Genomic DNA, 21,189 nt, shown 5'->3' on the forward strand with positions numbered 1-21,189 from the left:
TACTTCAATTTAGTGACTTTTCAACAGCTATATTTGTAATAATTTTTTCCTCAAAATTGCACTAATAATATATTACATGGTGATCATTAAAAACTTTTTTATATAATACACATACAATTGTTTTTTACTTTAACAAAGTGCCTGCCAGAAATACATTATTGGTGCAGATGTTTCCTTTGAAATAAAGTATTCATTTCTGAATCTACACTGTTTTATCTTAAACCTGGTGAGCACTGACACTACTGTATTACTACCAGATAGTTGGAATAATTATTTACAATATTGAATAAAAATAGTTTTATTTTTAAAAATAGATATTCTATAAATAAAAAATATTACACATACACATAGAAAAATGACCCATTAGATTTTTGTATTGTTAGTATATACCAGAGGGAGGAAATGATTTCAAGAAACTGGTTGATTGTTTTCAGTAATGAAGTCCATCATACTTTCATAAAAACCAATGGCGTCTTTCTGAAAAACACTTGAGTCATAAGAAACAATTGCACTTTGATTACAAATAAATATTATCTTTAGACAAAAAAAAAATAGTATAATTATTCATTTTTATTATTACCTTTTTATCACAAAGATCAGATATTTCACAGTTTTGTGTTGCTTGGCTATATTTTAAATAATATAACTTTCCATCTTGGTAATTTGAAGGTGAAATCTAAAGTGGATAAATAATAAATACAATTAATTTAATAAAAATATAATTTATAAAGAGATTTATTTACATTATCATACACAATGTTCAATACACAAAGCCTTAACAGATGGAAAAGAATGGCAACTTTGAGGTTAATTCAATTCAGAAAAAAAATTTTAAGCAAATCAATCTTTGAAAATAGTGGATTTGAGTACACGTCCGAAATAATGTAAGGAAGGAACTATTTATATATAATTACCATTTGAGTAGATAATGGTGAGCCAATACCATCAAATATAAATATAACAGTAGAATACATTCTGGATACTAAAGTATATAATCTTAGAGGTCGTGTATCTTTGATTGTTTCAACCAAGGGGAGCCTTGCTAGTTGGTGCACTTCATAGAACTTGACCAGAATAACAGAGGAAACAAGAGCACACAGTTCCCATGCTAAAAACTTGATATTGTGCTGAAAACAACAATAATATTTTTTGGTCATCTTATCATAACATTTAATATGCTTAAGCATACAATTAATATATATTAATAATACAATTAACAATGAGGTTTAGAAGATTAGCCATTAAAAAGAAAAGTATTTTTAGTAAGAAAAAATTAAGTACTAAAATGTTTTAATCAATATAGGTTAAATATTAGTAAGTCAATAAGAAATTAAAATTACTTTTAGAATTTTATTTATTATGTAAATAACATTATACTATTACTAAAACTAACATTTCTTGAAACAGCCAAGACCTACCTACCTAATAAAATATCCCAGCACAATGGATAGTATATATAAGATGGGAAGTAATATGTAATTCCTCAAAATCTTTTCAAAAGAGGTTGCTATCTCTTAATTCAAGTAGCTATTTAGCTATCCACACGAGTTTGAGGAAATCCTCACAGATCTCGGGAGCTGAACCCATATCCGAATGGTTCTTAGACTGTAAGGATACGAACTACACCACACAATAAGTCACTAATTAAATAACCAACATAATTAAACCTTATATGATAATTAAGAGAACATAAATTAAATACTTTTTTTGCAACTGACTTTATACCATAATCTTAAATCTAGTTTTGAAAATTTAAGTTTAAAATGTTTTTACAAAATTGATATCTCAGATTAGCTGAGGGATATCAATTTAATCAATTACTCACATACAAATATCTAAGAGCCAAAGCAGGTACAATAAGGTGGCTGGGAAGTGACCTCACTTTAAGAGAATCTACGTTGAATATTTCTCCAACAATTGACCATTGAGCAGTTGTATTACCTCTCCAAAGAGACAGTAAACCAGGATGTTCCACTATAACAATTGAATATAAAAAAAATTGTGTCTTCATCATAGCTAGACAATAGTCATTAAGTTATTTTACAGTAGGAAATAAAATTTTAGACTGTGTACCTGCAATAAATAAAACACTCAAATCTTCGGATCCAATTAAGAATTATTATAATCCTAACAATACATCTTATGATGAACAACAGTAAAATATAGCCCATTCATGTTTCACTCCAACAAAAATTTCTTCACTGAATATTTAATAAAGGTTACTTCATTCATACTATAGACATAACATTTACCAAAATTAGTCTAAGGGAACAGTGATTCCTCTGATTATGTTCCATGGAGAGAGAATTAGCCAAATGTATTAACCAGTCAACAGATTCCAGTAAATAAATATTACAGAAAGACAGGCAGCCTCACATGGTTAAGATGTTACATGTTAGGTTGCTTCTCTTTCTGCCATGGTCTAGAATATGTGACGATGACCAATTTGTTCAATTACATGTTTTAATTAACCAGTTCTCAACAGCCAATGAAGTTAAAAATTCAATCTAAGGAGTTCGAGGTGTCCATTACTTTTTAATGATGGTTACAATGACGTTGAACTAAGATGGCCAGAATACCAGAAAAGATTCCACTTCTTACCATGAAGTTCAAAGACTTCAGTTTGCTCAGAAAAACACTGATTGGAAAATGAAAACTGGCCCTGTGTAGCAAACAAAGATGAATTGATTCACTTTAAATATACAGAGAACTGTAGAAAAAAACAGAACTAAATATAATTTGCTTAATGACTATATGGAGTTAGCAGAACTAGAGGAGTCACTGTCTTTCAGTGGACTATTTTTACATTTCACTTTTAATTTTCTATCAAAATCAAAATGTTCATTTTTATCTTTATATTATTTGCGTTTTTACTATTCCTTTCCCTTTGTTTCTTGTTTTTTATCCTAATACGATTCATCTTGAATTTTTAACTATCTATAACATTATATCACTATCTTATAATTTATAAATCAATATTAAATAATTTATAATTTATTTAATAATAGACAAACCTTCTATTTTCTTAGGTTCAATATAGGCAGCTTCATCTAAGCTATTGGGACCACACATCACCCATTCTTCAATTTTACAAGGTTCAGGATTTTCAAATAAAAGAATACCATAGAGTTTTTCACGTAGGGGTTTGAATACCTAAACATAAGTTGTAATTAAGGATAACAGTAAACCGGAATAAAGTTTATAACATTAGTTTCTTTATGAAATGCATTTTACAGTCTGAGAGGCTGGTAAGTCTTTTAACCTATAATCTTCAAGGCAAGTGGCACAGCTATAAGTATTTTGGGCAATAATTCCATAAACAGTCGAAGAAATAACTGTAATAGAATGAAGTTCATATGCTTTTCTCAATATATTTTTCCAATTTTCATTATTTGAAGTGGGCGGACCAGGTTTTCCTGTCAAATATAATTAAATTTTTAAATCATGAAAATGAAATTTTCAAAAAACATTATAAAAGTAAATAAAAAAAATATATTACTATTAATTTCTGAAGAATAGTCATAAGATAAAATGCTTTGCTCCAACAATTGCCATTTTGAGCTGTCTTTAAAAACTTTATGAGCCATGGTTTCTAGTATTTGGCGACTAATTTGAAGTTGATGGACATGAAATTTTATAAAATGGGCAACTTCAAAAATGAGCACTCCAAAATTTATCCAATTTTTTCTACTGTTTCCCCCTCTTCTAGACAATAATTGATGATGAAATGGCTATAATTAAAACAAAGAATGAAATGTTTGTGAATAAGACAGAATATTTTTCGGAATATATTGATGACTTACTTTGAGATCCTCGAAAGAAATTACATCATTTCCAAGAAGGCTGGCAAGTAATGGTAACTCAGTTGAATATATACCAATGGAAGAAGCCAATTTATCTCTATCATAATTATATGTAGTCATGTGCCTAAAGTTAAAGTTTTTTATAGACCAATAATATTTGGCACTTTTAAATATTACAAAGTCAGTATCCTGAGCTAATATGGCCATACATTTTTTCTGAAATGCATATTCAGCAATTTCTAAATCACATTCCCTGATTGAACTGTAAACCTTAAATGAATCCAAAATATAAATTAATTAAATTTGTACAATAAAACAAATCAAATTTAGTTTCAATAAAGATTGGAATAAAAAATGGTTTTTGAAAGTACGAGTAGGTACCCTACTACTATCTTCACTAAGCCTAAACCAATCTAAAGTCTTGTACTGCTTGCCCATCAATGAATGTTAAGAGGGTTGAGTAGTAAATGAAGCAAATCTAAAACTTGACTATCTTAAACCAGTAGTAAATAAGTAAAAATACTTAGAGATTGTCATTTCTGCAAAAAAAGAATATATATGTATATATTCTTGGATGTGCAAAGTGGGGCGAAACGTCGGACATTAAAATAGTTTTAAACTATTTGATCTTTTTTGACCGCAACCCTGACCATCTTCTTATATTTAAAAAAGAATATATTTTAAATCTACGTAAATAAATTTTTGGTCTTTTATTATTAAAACATTATATCTGAAAAAAAAAATTAATCAATATTAAACATAAATTAGGTAAGAAAAAATTTATTAAAAAATTTCTGCCAAAGATGAAATTTAAAAAAGAAGTGTTAGTTTAAGACAAAAAATAAATCAAAATATTAGCAGGTATATAGCCTACATATTAGGGCAACAAATTAAGTTACTTTTTGTTAATTCCTTAGTTTTATAATGAAATTTAGTAATGATCACCATTACTAAATTATGCACCGTATTCTTCCTTTCAGGCACCAGCAGGAAGATTATGTACCTACATCCACCAACAAGCATCACAAATTAGTAATGTGATCATATAACACCAGAAGTCTGGGCATATTTATTTATTCATATCTTCAATAAGTAGACAGCTATGATCGCTGCTAAACTTCAAATCAATATTATAATTGCTTTTATTTATTTTATTTTTATACCAGATCGGCGTGGTGGGCCTTACATGGTTGATCTAACTTATATTGTATATATTTTTTAACAGTTGATTATGAGGGGATATAGTCATACAAATGACACCCCTAACTATATAAAATGTTCTTATTAAAAGAAAAAATAATAATAAAATAAATAGATAAGAATAATGCTACTTAATAAAAGAGGAAAGTAAAATTAATAACAAAAAATAATGATATTGATACACTTAAATAAAACAAACAATTGTCTTCTAATAGTAAAAAGAAACAAGTTAATTTGAAAAAATATTATAATTGTTAAAGAATAACAGTTTCTTGACCTTTCAATTTATTTTTAACCAAGTGCACATTACCTTATCTTAATTTTTACTAATAATGATTATTATTATATCCATCGAAACATTTTTAGTTTTTTTCATCTATATTCACATGTTCCAATTGACCATACAAATAAAAGTATGCACAAATGAGTACAACAGTTGTTGCATTAGTAGAAATAAGTGGTTATTTTCCAAAAAAAAATAAGATAAATCAGAAAATATATCAATCTTCGATAGAACTTTTTTTTTTCAATTGCCTCTACAAACCTTGTAGATCTTTTGCATTACATTGATTTTTGAACCAGTCTTCTCCATGCCTGCCTATCTTGGACTACTGGTTTCTAGTTTGTTGCATACAGCAAATACATTCTGCATTTGTTGCATACTCTTTCGCATCTTTGTTGATTCTGTTTATCCATCTGGTTTTTGGCCTCCCATGTGGTCTTTGCCAACTATGCTGGCATTCAAAGTTGTGTAGAGGCATCCTGATGGATTGCTTCGAGCCACATGTTCCGCCCATTTTAACCTCCTTGCCTTCATATCATGAGATATTGACTAACCAGTCTCTGCAAGTAGTTCACTGTTAGTTCTTCTCCTCCATGTGTTAAGGCTCTGATCCCCGATTGCTCCTGTAATTGTACGGAGGACTTTCTATTCAAATCTCTCAATTCTGCTTTCTATAATACTTGTTAGAACCCAGGTGTCACAGATGTGTATAAATGCTGGCTTTATTATGGCATCGTACACCCTTATTTTCAGATTTTTAGAGACTTTTCGGGATTTCAGTATTCTTGGCAGAGAGAAGGCTCTGTTCATGCTTGTTATACACTGGTCTACTATAGGAAACAACTTGCAATCCACGCAGACCATGTCCAAAATGCAGTCAGTTATACAAAGCCAGGGTCATTACCATGAGAAGACAGTCCGATTTTCTGAAGCTTGTTTTGGGTTTCGCAATAAGTTCTTTTTTTTATGGGATAGGATTATTAGCCATATAGCAAAAACCTCCAACCCAGAGGACCAGGAGCTGTGTTAGACACAGGGGATCACTCACCTCCCCATGCCTTCTCCATTTAAGGGTACCTACTTAAAGAGATTGGGTGGACCCTAGGAAGGCTCCAGAACCCTCAGGGCTGAATTAATGGCAACAGTAACAACATAAAAAGTATCTGCCACAACTGGATTCAAATCCAGGTTCTTGGAGTCAGTAGCACAGCGTTTTACCACTGTGTTACTTTGCTTCCCTTCTATACAACTATGATAAAATACTTCAAATATTTGCCAAAATATTTAATATGAACAATAAAGAATATATATAAAATAATTAATGATGTGATAGACCAATACAGACCTTACAACCACAATGCTTGGCCACTAACATAGTCAATAGACGAATATTACTAGGAAGCATGTTGAAGTGACCATTCTCTAAAGTCTTAACTCTTACTCCATTGCTAAGGTCATCTAAAAGGTTATAAGCTTTAACCAAAGTATCAAGTCTTCTTTTAATCCAGGTTTCTCTTTTGGAACAAACATGAGGCCCGTCGAAGAAAAATACAAGTTCAGCACCCTCATTACGAAAAGCACCAATAAAATCTTTAATTGTCTGCTCATATTCTTTTAACTGTCCACCACATATCCAGGATAAATCTTTAAATTTATACACGTACCTCATTACTGACATTCCATCAACTACAATGATAGGTGTAGAATTAGTCTCTCTCCTAAAATCATATAAAATTAAATTATTTTTTTGATAAAACACATTAAAATCCTTCTTTCCATGAACCAAAACAATTTTTTGTAAATATCATATCAAAATCCACAGCTATAACTTAAAGAATTGTTTTAATCACCCTCTCTTTGTTTTAGAAATAATTTTTTTTAAACCACTAGGGGTTTAATTTTTTGAAACCTAGTCTCCCTTTATTGTACATAAAACCACCATTAATAATTTCAGCTTCATAGACAATGTTGTTTTTGAGATATAATAATCAAGTGCAACACATGCAGGTAAGTTTCACTATTAATGAGATGGAGATAAAATCAGTTTTCATGTTAATTCTATTTTTTTAGAAAATTAAATTACCCTTAAAACTAATTTTTTATTTTAGTTACATTATTTTTTTTAAACCCCTTGGGGAACTACCATTAAAATAAAAAAACTTCACTTTTGCAATAAGTCAAAGAGTGAGTGGTTGCAGACATGTACAGGCCAGTTTTATTATATAGATAGAATATTTACCTCAAATACTCTAAATGTGCTCTGTAATACTAGCATACCTTGTGCCAATATATTGAGTTGAGGTGGGCTGACCAACAACCAGTATTTGTAAATAAGTAAAATGGTTTCAGCATCCTTTAAATTGCTGAATCATTCACCCAGAATAAAATGAGCCACTGAACGTAATTTATGACAATACGTAGATGCAGTGAAGATTATATGAATTAATAAATCCATAATTGAACTCAAATATGTAAGAAGGAACCAACCAACATTTTTGTGAAATAGTGCTTTATAGGATATATTGATACTCAAGAATTCACATTTCATTACCTAAACCTCTGTATCACAATTAGATACAGATACAGCTTTGGATTTTTATGGCAAATAAAAAAAAAAATGGTTTATTCACTTGTAGCTTATAAAACACAATGTCAGTTGGTTGGTTCCTTATGACAAATGTGGATTAAATTTTCTAGTATTTCATGAAGTTTTCAAGTCAAATTTAAATTTATATAGTCATGCATTATTTTATAGATACACTACTTTTGATTATTTTACTTTCAAGACTAGTATAGCTGGACCAAAGCTATATAGAACAGACTTTACATGGGTAAGTTGAAACAAATACATTAGTTATTTTAAAAAAAGTATTTTTTCAAAGTGATCACATTTTAATGTTGGCTATACTAATATCTGATACTTCAACACTGACCACTAGAGTCAGAATTCTGCTAATTTCATGTAACAGGTTGTGGATTGTAATCTAGATTTTTAAATAAAACAAATTATTGTGCCACTTTGACTTTTACTTGGAAAAGAAACAGGTTTGTCCTAAGTTTAAAACTGAAGAATCTTCATAAAGGTTTGTTCGTTTGAAAAAAAATATTACTTAATATTTTAAAATGATACTTTGTTAGAGCATTTGTAACAAACTTATCAATTCAAAATTAAACAATACTTCAGAATAGTTCCCAACATTAATATTATCTTCTACCAAAAGAAAACTACTACCTTTATCATCCACCAAAGTAAAATTATCCTATCAGTTATCAAGGATGATAATGGATTATTTTATCAGACCTAGCCTTATAAGAAATCCCTGGATGGTTTCTTTATTTCTTCAGAAAAACAAGCAGAATTTGACGATCATAAGATGACGAACAAAAATGTTTTTAGTACTAAACAAACTTTTTTCACTATTGTAGTTATAGTCACACATCTGTCAAAAAGTGAATAAGATGGAGTCAGAAAACAGAAAGATATGAGAATAATCTAATTTATTCTGCAACATAATAAATATTGGAAATATTATGAATTAGTGAAAACAGTGTTGGTGGATAGCAGTTCTAGGATACAGGATAAGAATTTTATAATAATTTTTTTCAAATATGGAAAGGAAATATCACTCAAAATTATAATAATAATAATGATGATATAAATTTAGGTACAAAACATTTCTATTTCAAGAGAAATAAGGAAATTCAAACATTAAATGTGACACACTAATGTTAACTTGTTTAATTTTTGAAACTTGAGTATAAAAGTAAACAGTTTCAACTGTACATAATTTACTTATAAACTTTAAGTTTTAATTTCTTCAACTGTCAAAACCTATGTACCCAATATTTGACAATATCTTCAACATCAAAAAGAATTTATTAATCAATCATTAAACTTGCTACCTTTGCAGTTGGGGGAAAGAAGGTTCTTTATTAGTTTCTTCCCTATGTTTCAGTACTACTGAAATTCATACTTGTATGTCTTATTCAAGGTTTTTATTATATTAATTTCTTACCTAAACTAGAAAATCAATATTTTATTTAAAATTTATTTTTACGAATTCCTAACATACCTATATTCATGAATTAAATCAATGACGTTAACAGGGTAACAAGCAGAAGCATTATAGCGCTCTAAATATGTCTCTAAACCTCTAACACCCATCGTATAAAATTTTAAAAATTGGTAATGTTGTGGAAGGTTAAAATTAGGTTATGTTTTTTTTCTAGTCAATGAGCTAAAAGTAACGTTCATCCACCTCTGTCGTAAGATGGGAAAAAATTAACACTCATACCCAACAATATTTTATTTGTTTGCAAAATATTATGTCGGGATATAAATTTGTTTCTTCTGTGTAAAACCCAGAATTGATAGTGACAATAATCGTGACAACTATGATAACCGTAGCAGCGACAATGTTCTAACATTTGCTGTACTACTATAAACTATTTTCTAATGAACGATAAAGTTGCAAGACACATGTCTGTCCCATGAAAATAGTACTGCAAGTACTAGTTACTGTCAGAACATAAGCTGACGGAATCGTTTGCATTGGATTTTAGAGGCAATATATTGATTCATCTTGTTTTACGCCATGAGCAAATGACTGATGAAAAAAAATTTTTTTTTTGTCGTAAGTCCGAATGGTTGTGTAGTTACATCATAGCATATAGTTATAGATTATTGGTGAGCCGGTGAGAAAAGAACGCCAGGTGGGTCCAATACCTGCTAATACTGACTCAAGATTGCCTTATCAGTCGTATTCATGCCATAATCCTAATGCAGTTCGCAATATACGTGCCGAACGAAGTATTTATACACGCACTACCACCACAAACTTATAATTGTCTATGATTTGCGTAAACAAATTTACTCGCGGTTAAAATAAATAGAAAATAAACTTATAATTAACAAAAAATTAAAAACCAATTGGAAGTAAAATGAAACTAAATTAAAAAGAAACTGAACTTTTGGGCTTTAACATACGCTATTGGAATACAAATTCATAAGATTTACCATATTTCACCAGATAACGGTAAAACTCATTAATAATAAACCCTTTTTGGAAAACGTATTTGTGTTTCAAAACTATATTTAGGAAAATATTGAAAAATGAAAAAAAAAATAGATATCTCGGCTACTATTAAACGTACTTAGCACTAAAAGGGCTCAAATATCAGTAAATTTACTCTCCTTTCAAAAAAGTGAGTGTTTTTCGCGAAACAACTATAAAACTACCCCCGGGGTAGATAGTTTCCAAGATATTGAGCGTGAAATGAATGTTCAGAGAACTGGTATTAACCTTACTACAGGACACAAGATGTTCTGATTGGCGAAATATTGTTCACATTATCTGGCTTTAGACACAAATTGTATTTTTTTTTTTTTTTATCATTACTTATCACCTACTTTTCTTTCAGTGGTACTGAAAGTAGACTTTTAAAGAAAACTTTTATTTTAGGTTTGTTTATAATTTATTTACTTTATACCCGATTATATACTGCTTGATAAATAGTGTTGTTCATATTAAAGGCTTAGAACAGTTAAATAAATAACATTTAAACTACAATTTGATTCACAAATCATCAAAATTTAGTGATTCATCATGTTTACTTTGTGGTAAAAATAGGTAAACTATGCTCACTTGGTTTAGCAATTATGTATATCAGTATTGCTTCTTCATTGTTTTCATCCTCTTCTTTTCTACTTTTAAAATTGTGTTTTCTGGAAATTTCTATTAGGCGCATAATTACCTATATTTCAAGATTAATGGTTTATTGCATGAGAATAAAATCTATTTAACGAGCCGTTGGTGAAATCTAGGTGCATCCAGAAAGGAGTTTTAGCATGATCTAGCAACTTCAGCGTACGGAATCTGATGAAATTTACACCAATCATCAGCTTTCCTTCAAATTTAGGCCAAGCCGGAGGAGCCGTTTTGAAAATATATGTGCTAAAGAAAATACGTTTATGCGTGCGTAATTTGGTCGACAAGAAATTTTATGATCTACTTTCAATTTTGATATTAAAAAATAAAAATTATATCCTTTTTATCACTGTTCATGTGTCTCTATAACAATATTGAAAAGATATATTCTGCTATTCATTTTAGGTAAATCTCAGCAGTTTTTATCTCTTGTGTGTACTGAAGTCTTGAAGACATCATTACAGAGCGGTGATCTTTAGAAGTTTTATTTTTCATTTACAATTTTGGAAAGGACGGAACGTTTGAGAATGGAATCGATTAATTTTGGTCTGTATTAGGATTAAATTTGATCAAAATACTTTCGATTACTACTAATTGCTGGCAATATGACTACTTTATATTTTGAAAGTCATGTAAATAATAGCATACATTTAAAACAATTTACTGGTTTAACAGAAACGTTATTTTGCTGTTAATAGTTAGTGCCCTTGTAGAGTCTTAGGTTCATTTATTATAATTTGAAATAAACTTCAAATAAGTTAATGTTAATCTTTTCATAACATTTTCAATGATATTGACTTATTTCCTAATTTTGTCATTAGTCAAAGTGATATTAAACTACATTTATAGTAATTTGTTTTAGTTCTATTTTTAATTAGAAAGCTAGCTTTTACATATTTTCTATGTTTAAAAATATTATAACTTGAAAGTATTGGTTCACAAGTGTCCTTCCAAGGCGGTGATGGGGATATACTCACTTTTATACAATGAGAAAATTGTCTGTCATTCCTCATAATCTGACTCCTTAGAGTAGTTTGTTTTTATGCAAATTTATGCCCAACTTGACCTGAAAGTGGTTCTTTGAAGATTTGTCATTCTCTGTTGAAAGTCAAAAGGTGTGATCTAGACCGTAATAATAAGGCTTAGTACAATCCCAATAGGTTACTTTTGCTCATAAGTGAGAAGATGGCCAAACACCAAAAATTAGTCATGGCCTCTTGCAGTAGCTTTTATTGTCTATAATCATATCTAATTCAGTTCCTTATCCTTAGAATAGTTAGTAGCTCCAACCATCTCACATTTTACTTAAATCTTCACTTCATTATCGTATCTGTATTCTCAAAAGTCTAGTCAATGTTTCTGTTCAACTGAAATCAACATTTTTAATAAAGGAAAAATTCCCAGTAACCTGGCTGTTACCCTGTTATTCAACATAATTCTGGAACAAATAGAAGAAGAAACAATTTAATATATCATCCCAGATAAATCCTTTTCCTGCATTTGATTCCTCAAACTCATTTCCATTTATTTGCATCATATGTTTCACTATTAATTTCATTGTTTATGTACACGCTTATTAGATTGAACACAATTTTTATATTTTGTCTGGAATTGCTGAGTAAAGGCATTTATATCTGTTTTAAATATACATATGAGTGTGTGTGTAATTGAACAAAAGAAATAAAAATCTTAAGTTTAGGATCTAGAAAACATCCTAAATGACTGAAAGTTTAATACCACAAAACCTAAGTTTTATGAAAAAGTTTTCCATTTTAAAAAATATCATCTAAGCTTATAGTTTAAACCTTACACTTCAGAATGGAGAGAATAATTGTTTATTTCCTTGTTCAAATCCCCATGTTTTTTTTTCATTTATCAATATGTAAAAGTTGAAGTATTACTTTATTAATTACAGGTTCCTTACCAAACCTATTCATGGTAGGTTTTTTTTGGGGTGTTACCAATCCATTTTTGAAAAGAGGTACAGCTGGTGTTACAAACATAAATGAAGATAACAAATTTTTAAAAATTCTAAAGGAAATTCTGTTTCTGGGAACTAATTGGAAGGTGACTAAAAAATTTTATTGTTACATGCTATACTATATTTATTAGAAGGTTTGTTAAGGATTCTGATCTGCTCACAGATTTTAATCTCAATATACAAAACTAGTTCTAGGTCTACTGAATTATAAACATTTTATTCAAATAAAAATAGCCTTATTTAAACTGGTTTCTATTTTGTTAATTATAAAGGAAATAAATTGCAGGTAAGGTTCACAGAAAATGTTTGGTCCATCATTTAGAAAAATACATTACTCATTCCATTTGGTTTTAATTTAAATAATCAAAATATTTATCCTAGCTTCTTTTATTTACAGTACATGACACCATTTTTGATTAATCAGTGTGGATCAATCCTATACTACTTTTCCTTGAAAGATTCAGGTTTGAGGACTCCCTATAATAAATAGAAATGATAAAAAAAACAAGAAAATTATGAAGGATTGATATTACTAATCCATTTCTATAATGGAATTTAGATTTAACATTGGCAGTACCTATTTGCAATTCTTTGGCATTCGTGTGGACTGCTGTGGTTGGATGGTGCCTTGGAGAAGAAATCCCTAATAGAGGTAATTTTTAGGTCCTTTCTTGATCTTAGTACAATTATTTAGATTATTTCATTTTTATTATTTTCGCAAATTCATATTCATTATTCAAATGATGACTGACTGTTGCACATCATACTGAGTTCTGATTATTTATTTCATCATCTACAGCACAGTTGACTTAACACCAGATCTTCAGTTAATGTAGGAACCAACTATTATCTAAGTTTGCAATCTATTTACTTACTTTCCTATCATCTGAATGCAGTCAGTGAGGAGAGAGACAACATATTTAACTTTATATTGTCTCACTCCTCATACTCACCATTGAGAAAATTCCTAGAAGTTTTTATAGATGAACCACTCTCAATAAGATAATGGACTATAACTGGATGTTGATAAGTATTTATATGATAACTACCAGGGGATTGAAACTAATAAAGATATTACTATTATAAGTATTGTAGTATTGTATAATTATAATCTGAGTAGAAATGTATTTTGACTAAATTGGAAACCAAAATAGTTTAATTATTTTTTAAATTAGTTAATAAAACAAATTAATATCATTTAGAACTAGTACTAAAAGTTACAAAAACAACTTATTAAAAATATTGTAATAAATTAAACATATTTCATAAACAAATAGGTCAAGTGCACATTGAGACATAGTGCAGGGGCAGTACATGTATTCCAATGTGCACTTTTCTCTTCTATTGCACGTTTAACTGAAACTTTCATGAGTTATTATGCACATCTCTGAGTCTCAATGTGGGCTTGGCCTTAGAAATAATTATCCAAATTATACCAAATAAATTTAAGTATTATAAAAATTGTCAATATCTTTTTTTTGCAGCTTCTCAAATTGGCATGATGATGATTATTTTTGGAATTAGTTGTTATCTCATGGTCTAGGAAATCGAGTGTTATTGAAAGAATGTTACAAAATATAGCTTTTTATACATTGTTCTGTTTCATTAACGTAAATATCTTTCTGATTAGTTTACTGGATCATACAAAGTGCATTTTTGGTGGGTTTACAACATTGGTGTGCCATTTATATAAACTAGACATTGTTTGATGTCTTCAATGGAGATGTTAAGACCTAAATTACTTTGAAGAATAACTATATTTTTATATTGATATGATTTATTGTAAAATATTTCTTGTTGGAGTATAATCGATAATACCCTTTTATTTATTTGTATTTAAAAAAATAAAATTTGTAATAAAATTAACCCATATATTTGGGTAAATACAAGTTTTTACTGAATACAATTGAATTTTATTGTTAGCCTTTTATTGTTGTTACCTACTAGGTATTCCTATAAGTATTTTATATGGACCATTTTCCTAATTTAATGCTGTTTATTGTAAAATTTTTACAAAAAGTTTAATGTTTCAGTTCTTATTATTTTTATATCATAGTTTTTTTGATATTGGGTCATGAAAGTTTTATTCTAGGGAGTGACATGTATAAACAAAAATATGCATTATGTATTTTATTACTAGATGAAAATTTATGATTTGAACCATAAAGCTAGAAAGAAAGCTAGTCTCAAGAGGATAGTAACAGAAAAAAAAAGTATTTACATTCAGATGGTAAATAAAAAGCTCTGCAACTGAAATTTAATTTAAATAATGATACATTTCGCTAATAGTAGTGATCATATTCATCCGTATGTAAGTATTGTTGAAAATTTTTAAACTGTAAGCTAACTGATTACTTTTATTTATGCATGTCTAATATTTTCCTCTGTTCATACAAACCTTACCAATTTTATTTTTTTTTGGGGGACTAACTTTCTTTAATTACTTGTCTTGTTCTATTAATGTTGGTGATTTAAAATTTCAATTTCAAACTTCAAGAGAGCATTCTATTCCATTGAAAATTTAATTTATGATATTAGAGCCCAGAAAATTTTAGTATGAGAATGTATCTAAAAGTTAAAATGTTATTTTAGTGGTGAAATATTTCTCCTGTATAGAAATTGACATCAATGTTTCATAGTTCTGGCACCATCTTTTCAACTTCCAAGAATTTGTAGGTCTATCCTTCACAAAAAGTAGGAAACTAGTACTAATATCACTAGAACACTTCTGCATATTCCAAAAAAGACGATCTTATTTTTAGAATTGATTTGCAATTATAGTGAAATGAAAATTATGTGCCTAGAGCATTATCATGCCCATCTTCGCCTTTTTTTATTTATTGAATTATTGGGGTCAGCTGGAGTTAGCTCACCTACCATTTTTTTCTTGGAATTCTAAGCTATGTGGAAGAGGACAATCCTCCCTATTTACTCAATATAGAGGGTTTCAGGTTTGCTAATGCCACCTGAAATGTTAATTACTATTAAAACTGTTCTGTGAGTATTTAAACCAGTTTTTTTATTATTGCTAAATAGGAGGATTTTTTTCATTTATGTAGCACCTTTTGGGAAAGTGTTGTCATAGGGTTTCTGTTTATTAATCTTCACTTCATAATATTTTATACAAAAGTTATACCAGGGAGGCATGGAGTGAACCCTCCTTTAATTGGATGGTTCTTTAACTTATTGAACTTAGGTGACTTTTGATCTTATATCTCTACCAATCAATTTGAAGGAAAAGTGTAAGTTATTCTTAACCCTGCATCGGGCGCAGCTGATTTGACAGGCATAGGATTCGGTTTTTTTGCTGTCTCTTCCAAAAAGCCGCCGAGTGTGACCCCTACCTCCCAGTAGTTTCCTAACTTTGTGGGGTGGTCCCAACCCGTCCAGTCAGTTCATCTCCTACCGTCAAGAAAGTGCGTCACACGTGTTTTGATCTGACAGGCTCACCGCGCCCGATTACGTTACAAACCTGAGGTCAATATTTTTCACTTTAAAATGTGTAAATTCAAGCACTTCACTGTTCTTCGATACTTGTGTTAGGGTCATTTTCGTCAGGTACCATTAACGTTTATGAATGGGGATCGTGTGCCTGTTAGTCTCACCGCGCCTTTCTGGTGTGTCTTTCAGGTTCATCGCCCCTCTTAAATTTTTTATGAATTCCTCAATCGTTATTTCAGTATTTCTTTGATAAGGATATTCTATAGGGATACCACAATATCCCGGCCTGTTTGGTTTCAACGACGAAAAGGTCTAACCTACGTCACATGCAAGAACAATTGCGTACTCCTGGTTTCTTCTGTGCTCGAAACGAAAGCCATTGATAAAAGTACTGGAGAAAAAAAAACCTGAGGTCATAACCTATTATAATGCTCACAAAACTGGAGGTGACACTGCTAACCAAATGTGCGCCATATACAACGTGCAGCGAAATACACATCGATCGCCAATCTATACTACGTTGAACTTGGAAGGGATCAATTCCTTGGTTATTCACCTCGGGAATCAATTGGAATGAATTCCAAGAATTGTCACCTGAACTGTGTATCGGACATCAGCGAAGAAGCCAGCTGAAATTCTGCCTCCACACCTCCTTGAAAATTCATCTTAAGATCCCTCCCGCCTGATGATCGTCCAAAATCAACCTCTCCCCACCTCCAAAAGCCGTCCAGATGTTATGATTGCATGGTGGGAACAGGAATACATTGGCTCACGAACTACTCCTGTGTGAAATGCAACTAAGGAATTTGCCTCTCATGCGAAACCTCTCTATGCAACATGCTTTTTAGGCTGTTCTTGTGATCCTTCATCGGCTTTGATGGATGATAACTTCAACTTATTTTATCCTGACACATTTCAACTTCATGTCTGACCTCTTTTTGAATTTTGTTTCGAGGATAAAAGGTCCTATTTTGATTTATATTCATAATCATGATATGCGAATTCCGCATTTTGACTTTTTTTGGTTTCTGTACCTAAATAAATAATAAGAAATGTTTTAAATTTATTTTATATTTTTCCCTAATTGTCTACATCCTCAAGATGCTCAGTAATTTTTGGTTTAATTAAATAAGGCGATTTAGAGACTTTACGAATTTTTATATATCGTGTGCCTGTTAGGCTCACCGCGCGCCGATTTTGAGAATCCTTGACCGCGCCCCACGAAGGGTTAAACCTTCATTATATTTGTTTGAGATAGGGTTAATAGTTCTTTGTTAGTTGGTTCAGCATAATGAACTAGATCCAGTATAAGACTCCAATGGGGGTCTTGACCGAAAAAAATTAATTATATCTGTGAACTAGTTCATTTGAACTACATAGTTCATTTTCATTGAGTGATCCTTTGAGGTCCTGACGTCCCAAACTATTTATCTAGTTCAGATGACTGCTTCAACGTATCAGGCAGAATTAACTCAATAACAGAAATACAAATGGGCAAATATAAGCCGAAAAAACTTACAAAACACTTCCATTTTGAACTGAGCATTTTCTAAATTAAAATACTGCTGCCAATTAAACTGGTGTGGAGGAGTAAGAGGTGGGGGGCCCCCATATCCCATTGCAGCTTCCAGAGAAACCCTTGAGAGCAACTAAACTTGTATGACGTAATAATTTATAGAGTGGGGGCTGAAGTTTCCGGACAATATTATTTTTTTTTTATGCAAGTAGTAATGATTGAATAATTTTGTTTTCGGCAAGAAATGACTTCATAGTTAATGGAAAACTAAAGCACAATTATGTGATTTTGTACACCTTCATAATATCATCTACAGAAAGTCTGAAGATTAATGTGTTAAATGATTCCTTTATTGTATTATCACATTCACTGCGGAATCCGATATCATTATCCTCAACTTAGTTTTGCTTTACAATACCAGAACATTTTTATTTTATGAAGCAGTCTCACAGATAGTTAGTAAAACTTTTCTTTAATGTGAAATGACGACAGAGGACAAAATAAGGTATTAATGGTATAAATATTAATATTAAAACAAAACTCTGGTAATAATTCAAAACTTTAATAAGAGAAAAAACGTTTTAACTATATATTTTTTAAAAAATAGATCCCTGAAGATGGATGGACCGTCCGAAACGTTGGCAAAGTTGCTGTACCAAGGTGAAAGTTACTGACTGAAGAAAGTAAGTTAATTTCTCGGATCGAAAAAATTAGAAAGTAAATAAACTTCGAACATTATCATGATTTTTACATAATTTGTTTAATTGCATTCTGAAATAAATGATGACTATCCAAATCCAAAAGGATTATTTAAGTGATTCAGGCGATATTCCCGAAAAACGAAGATTATGTCGTGAAGGCTCAAGAACAAGATACACGTGATGAACTAACTAGATGTTTGAGTTGAACTGAAATGAAAAATGAACTAATGAATTCTAGTAGTTCAGTAGTTAGATAGTTGTTGTTATCTGGGGCTTTAGGGCGTAAAACTCTGAGGTCATCAAGGCCCATTGTTAGATAGTTCTAGCTTAATACATAAGCGAAAGGAACTGAGTTACTAAGGAATGACTGAACTAAGGTAGTTCCTTCTCCTGAATAGTTCATTCACGAACGGCACATCTCTTGTATTTGCTGTTTGGAAAAGGGCTTAGTAAACATACCACCGTGGGTTTTTCGTCTTTTTGTTTGTTTCGTTAATATTTTTTGACAATGGCTGTGTTTCATGATGAAATTGAAATAGAAGATTTCGATTATGATGCAGAAGAAGAAACTTATTACTACCCTTGCCCTTGTGGAGACCGGTTTCAAATAACCAAAGTAAGTCTAGTGTTTATATGTCTTATTTTTTACCGTGTTTGGTTTTTTGTGAATTGTCCGTGTTAGAATTACTCTTTTTCTTCTGGTTTGGAGTAATCATATTTTATAATGTATCAAATATTCATTATTTTCTGATTTGAATATTTATTTACTTTAGCATGACCATGTAACTTACATGTATACATTCTCTCATGTATAGATTTATAGACATACTGATGGCTCTCTTAACTTGATTTATACTCTCAGATTGTTTATGTTATAATTACATTTTATTATTTACCTATTTTACTCTCTTTTGTGGTTAATACCTTTGTTTTCATTCATTGTATTGTTCAAGGGCTTTGAGTTGTAAAGAATTTTTTTTTTGTGAGATGTCTAGTTTCCCTAATTATTTATTTAATACTCCTATGTTGTTGAGGTCATATAAACCTATTTAAGTACATTTGCTTTTCCTACCTGTAAGCCTGAATGATCTCAGCGTTTTCAGATATTACTGATGGGGACTAATTCTGTAATAAGTTAGAAGTTAACCAAGATTCATTTTACAGGGTTGTTTCAAAAATGATAAAATGTGCTCAGGTTTAAATCAAACCTAACTTTGTTCTTAAGGCTTTTGTTCAGTGTGTTGAACTATATAATTTTTCAATTTGAACTAATCCTTAATGACAACAGACCTCTTGGGCTTCAAGATTTATTTATTTTTGTATCATGTGGGAAAGTTCTTCATTTAACGAATTATATAAATAATAAACCTATTTTATTATTTTGAAAATGACCTTAATTTTTCAATAGAGATTAAATTGATATAATTTAAGAGTTTTCCATGGGTATTTGTTTAATTTCTAGAAATTGTTAATTTCAGTTTAAATCATGCAGAATATTGAGTGGTAGTATTGGGGAATATAGGTATTTTTTAAAATTAAATACTTTTTTTCATTCTCTTCCCTTATTATGATAATAAAACAGTATTGGGTCTATCAATCATGATCATTACAGTCGATGGTTACTTATTTTGTCAAGGTTTTTACAAAATTACTCTTCTTTATTTTCCTAAGTCTTTATATATCATTTTATCAAGTAATTGGTTTGGTTTTAAGAGTTATAGGCTGTATTAAAGATAGAATGACAGAATTCATGATTACTGAATTTCTTTTCTAGGAAGAACTCGCAGCGGGTGAGGAAATAGCTACTTGCCCTAGCTGCTCCTTGATAATTAAAGTGATCTATGACATAGTAAGTATAATAAAATCTGTATAACTAAATTACTTTTAAATTTTGATTTATTTTAGTAATTGTTTTATTGCTTTAGGAAAAATTCAATTCAGAAACCGAAGAAATCAAAATACCGAAGATGAAGGAAACTGTTAAAGTTTAATATTAGTTTTTGAAAGATACAATTGGATTTAATTTGATAGTATTATCAAAGTATTTAAGTTACCAGTAATTTTGTAATACTCATATTTTTTTATGAATGTAATATTGAATTTTAAAATAGAGAATAATGTCAATTTAAGTGTATTGCTGTTGGTTGTTATTGAGTACCTAGTTTATCCTGAATTCTAAAAATTAACCTAACTAGGCCAATAGTTTGTGTAATAAGAATTTCATATTCAAAACCAAGCTTAAACTTTTTGGTGATCATATTAAAAGCAAGTCCTGCAGGGTTAGATTTCAATATACCAAAGTCTAGAAATAATGCAATATGGCATACCCTGATATATGCTGAATATAGCATGTGCGCTTTTCACTACTGCTTATTTTATTGAACTGAAGGTTTTCCTGAAAGAGCTTCTACTTTCTTTAATAACAACAAATGTTTTAAACCTCTTTCTTTCAATTATTATTGAACAGAATGTTATTAATTTAGATGTGCTGCCTATTAAAGATTTTATATGATGATTACAGATTTATGTTATGTTATTATCTGCAATAGTTGAAAA

The 21,189-nt window shown here is 30.1% G+C and overlaps 3 protein-coding genes across 6 annotated transcripts; 2 read left to right on the forward strand and 1 right to left on the reverse strand.

The window, feature by feature from the left end:
- Positions 1-282: 282 nt before the first annotated feature.
- Positions 283-11,052, reverse strand: LOC106687318 (constitutive coactivator of peroxisome proliferator-activated receptor gamma). 3 transcript variants are annotated; one of them, XM_014431136.3, is made up of 10 exons: positions 10,932-11,052; positions 6,632-7,004; positions 3,804-4,073; positions 3,500-3,731; positions 3,235-3,416; positions 3,015-3,153; positions 1,826-1,974; positions 915-1,127; positions 581-676; positions 283-477 (listed from the first exon to the last, which is right to left on the reverse strand). In XM_014431136.3, the coding sequence occupies exons 2-10, from the start codon at positions 6,962-6,964 to the stop codon at positions 409-411; spliced, it is 1,683 nt and encodes a 560-aa protein (XP_014286622.1). In that variant the 5' UTR covers positions 6,965-7,004; positions 10,932-11,052; the 3' UTR covers positions 283-408. The 3 variants fall into 3 exon arrangements, with proteins under 3 accessions (XP_014286622.1, XP_014286620.1, XP_014286621.1); XM_014431134.2 differs by lacking the exon at positions 10,932-11,052 and adding an exon at positions 9,360-9,502; XM_014431135.3 differs by lacking the exon at positions 10,932-11,052 and adding an exon at positions 9,303-9,369.
- Positions 11,053-11,139: 87 nt separating this feature from the next.
- On the forward strand, positions 11,140-14,859 carry LOC106687320 (transmembrane protein 234). 2 transcript variants are annotated; one of them, XM_014431140.3, is made up of 6 exons: positions 11,140-11,261; positions 11,400-11,540; positions 12,910-13,061; positions 13,373-13,439; positions 13,535-13,627; positions 14,460-14,857. In XM_014431140.3, the coding sequence occupies exons 2-6, from the start codon at positions 11,522-11,524 to the stop codon at positions 14,516-14,518; spliced, it is 390 nt and encodes a 129-aa protein (XP_014286626.1). In that variant the 5' UTR covers positions 11,140-11,261; positions 11,400-11,521; the 3' UTR covers positions 14,519-14,857. The 2 variants fall into 2 exon arrangements, with proteins under 2 accessions (XP_014286626.1, XP_014286627.1); XM_014431141.2 differs by lacking the exons at positions 11,140-11,261; positions 11,400-11,540 and adding an exon at positions 11,605-11,626 and having other exon boundaries at positions 14,460-14,859.
- A 4,175-nt stretch (positions 14,860-19,034) lies between these two features.
- Dph3 (Diphthamide biosynthesis 3) lies at positions 19,035-20,767 on the forward strand. The gene is made up of 3 exons (XM_014431122.3): positions 19,035-19,249; positions 20,408-20,482; positions 20,559-20,767. The coding sequence occupies exons 1-3, from the start codon at positions 19,142-19,144 to the stop codon at positions 20,622-20,624; spliced, it is 249 nt and encodes an 82-aa protein (XP_014286608.1). The 5' UTR covers positions 19,035-19,141; the 3' UTR covers positions 20,625-20,767.
- Positions 20,768-21,189: the final 422 nt, after the last annotated feature.

The sequence above is a fragment of the Halyomorpha halys genome, unplaced genomic scaffold (assembly GCF_000696795.3).
Source record: "Halyomorpha halys isolate HHAL.00 unplaced genomic scaffold, Hhal_1.1 Scaffold946.1, whole genome shotgun sequence".
NCBI classification, from domain to species: domain Eukaryota; kingdom Metazoa; phylum Arthropoda; class Insecta; order Hemiptera; family Pentatomidae; genus Halyomorpha; species Halyomorpha halys.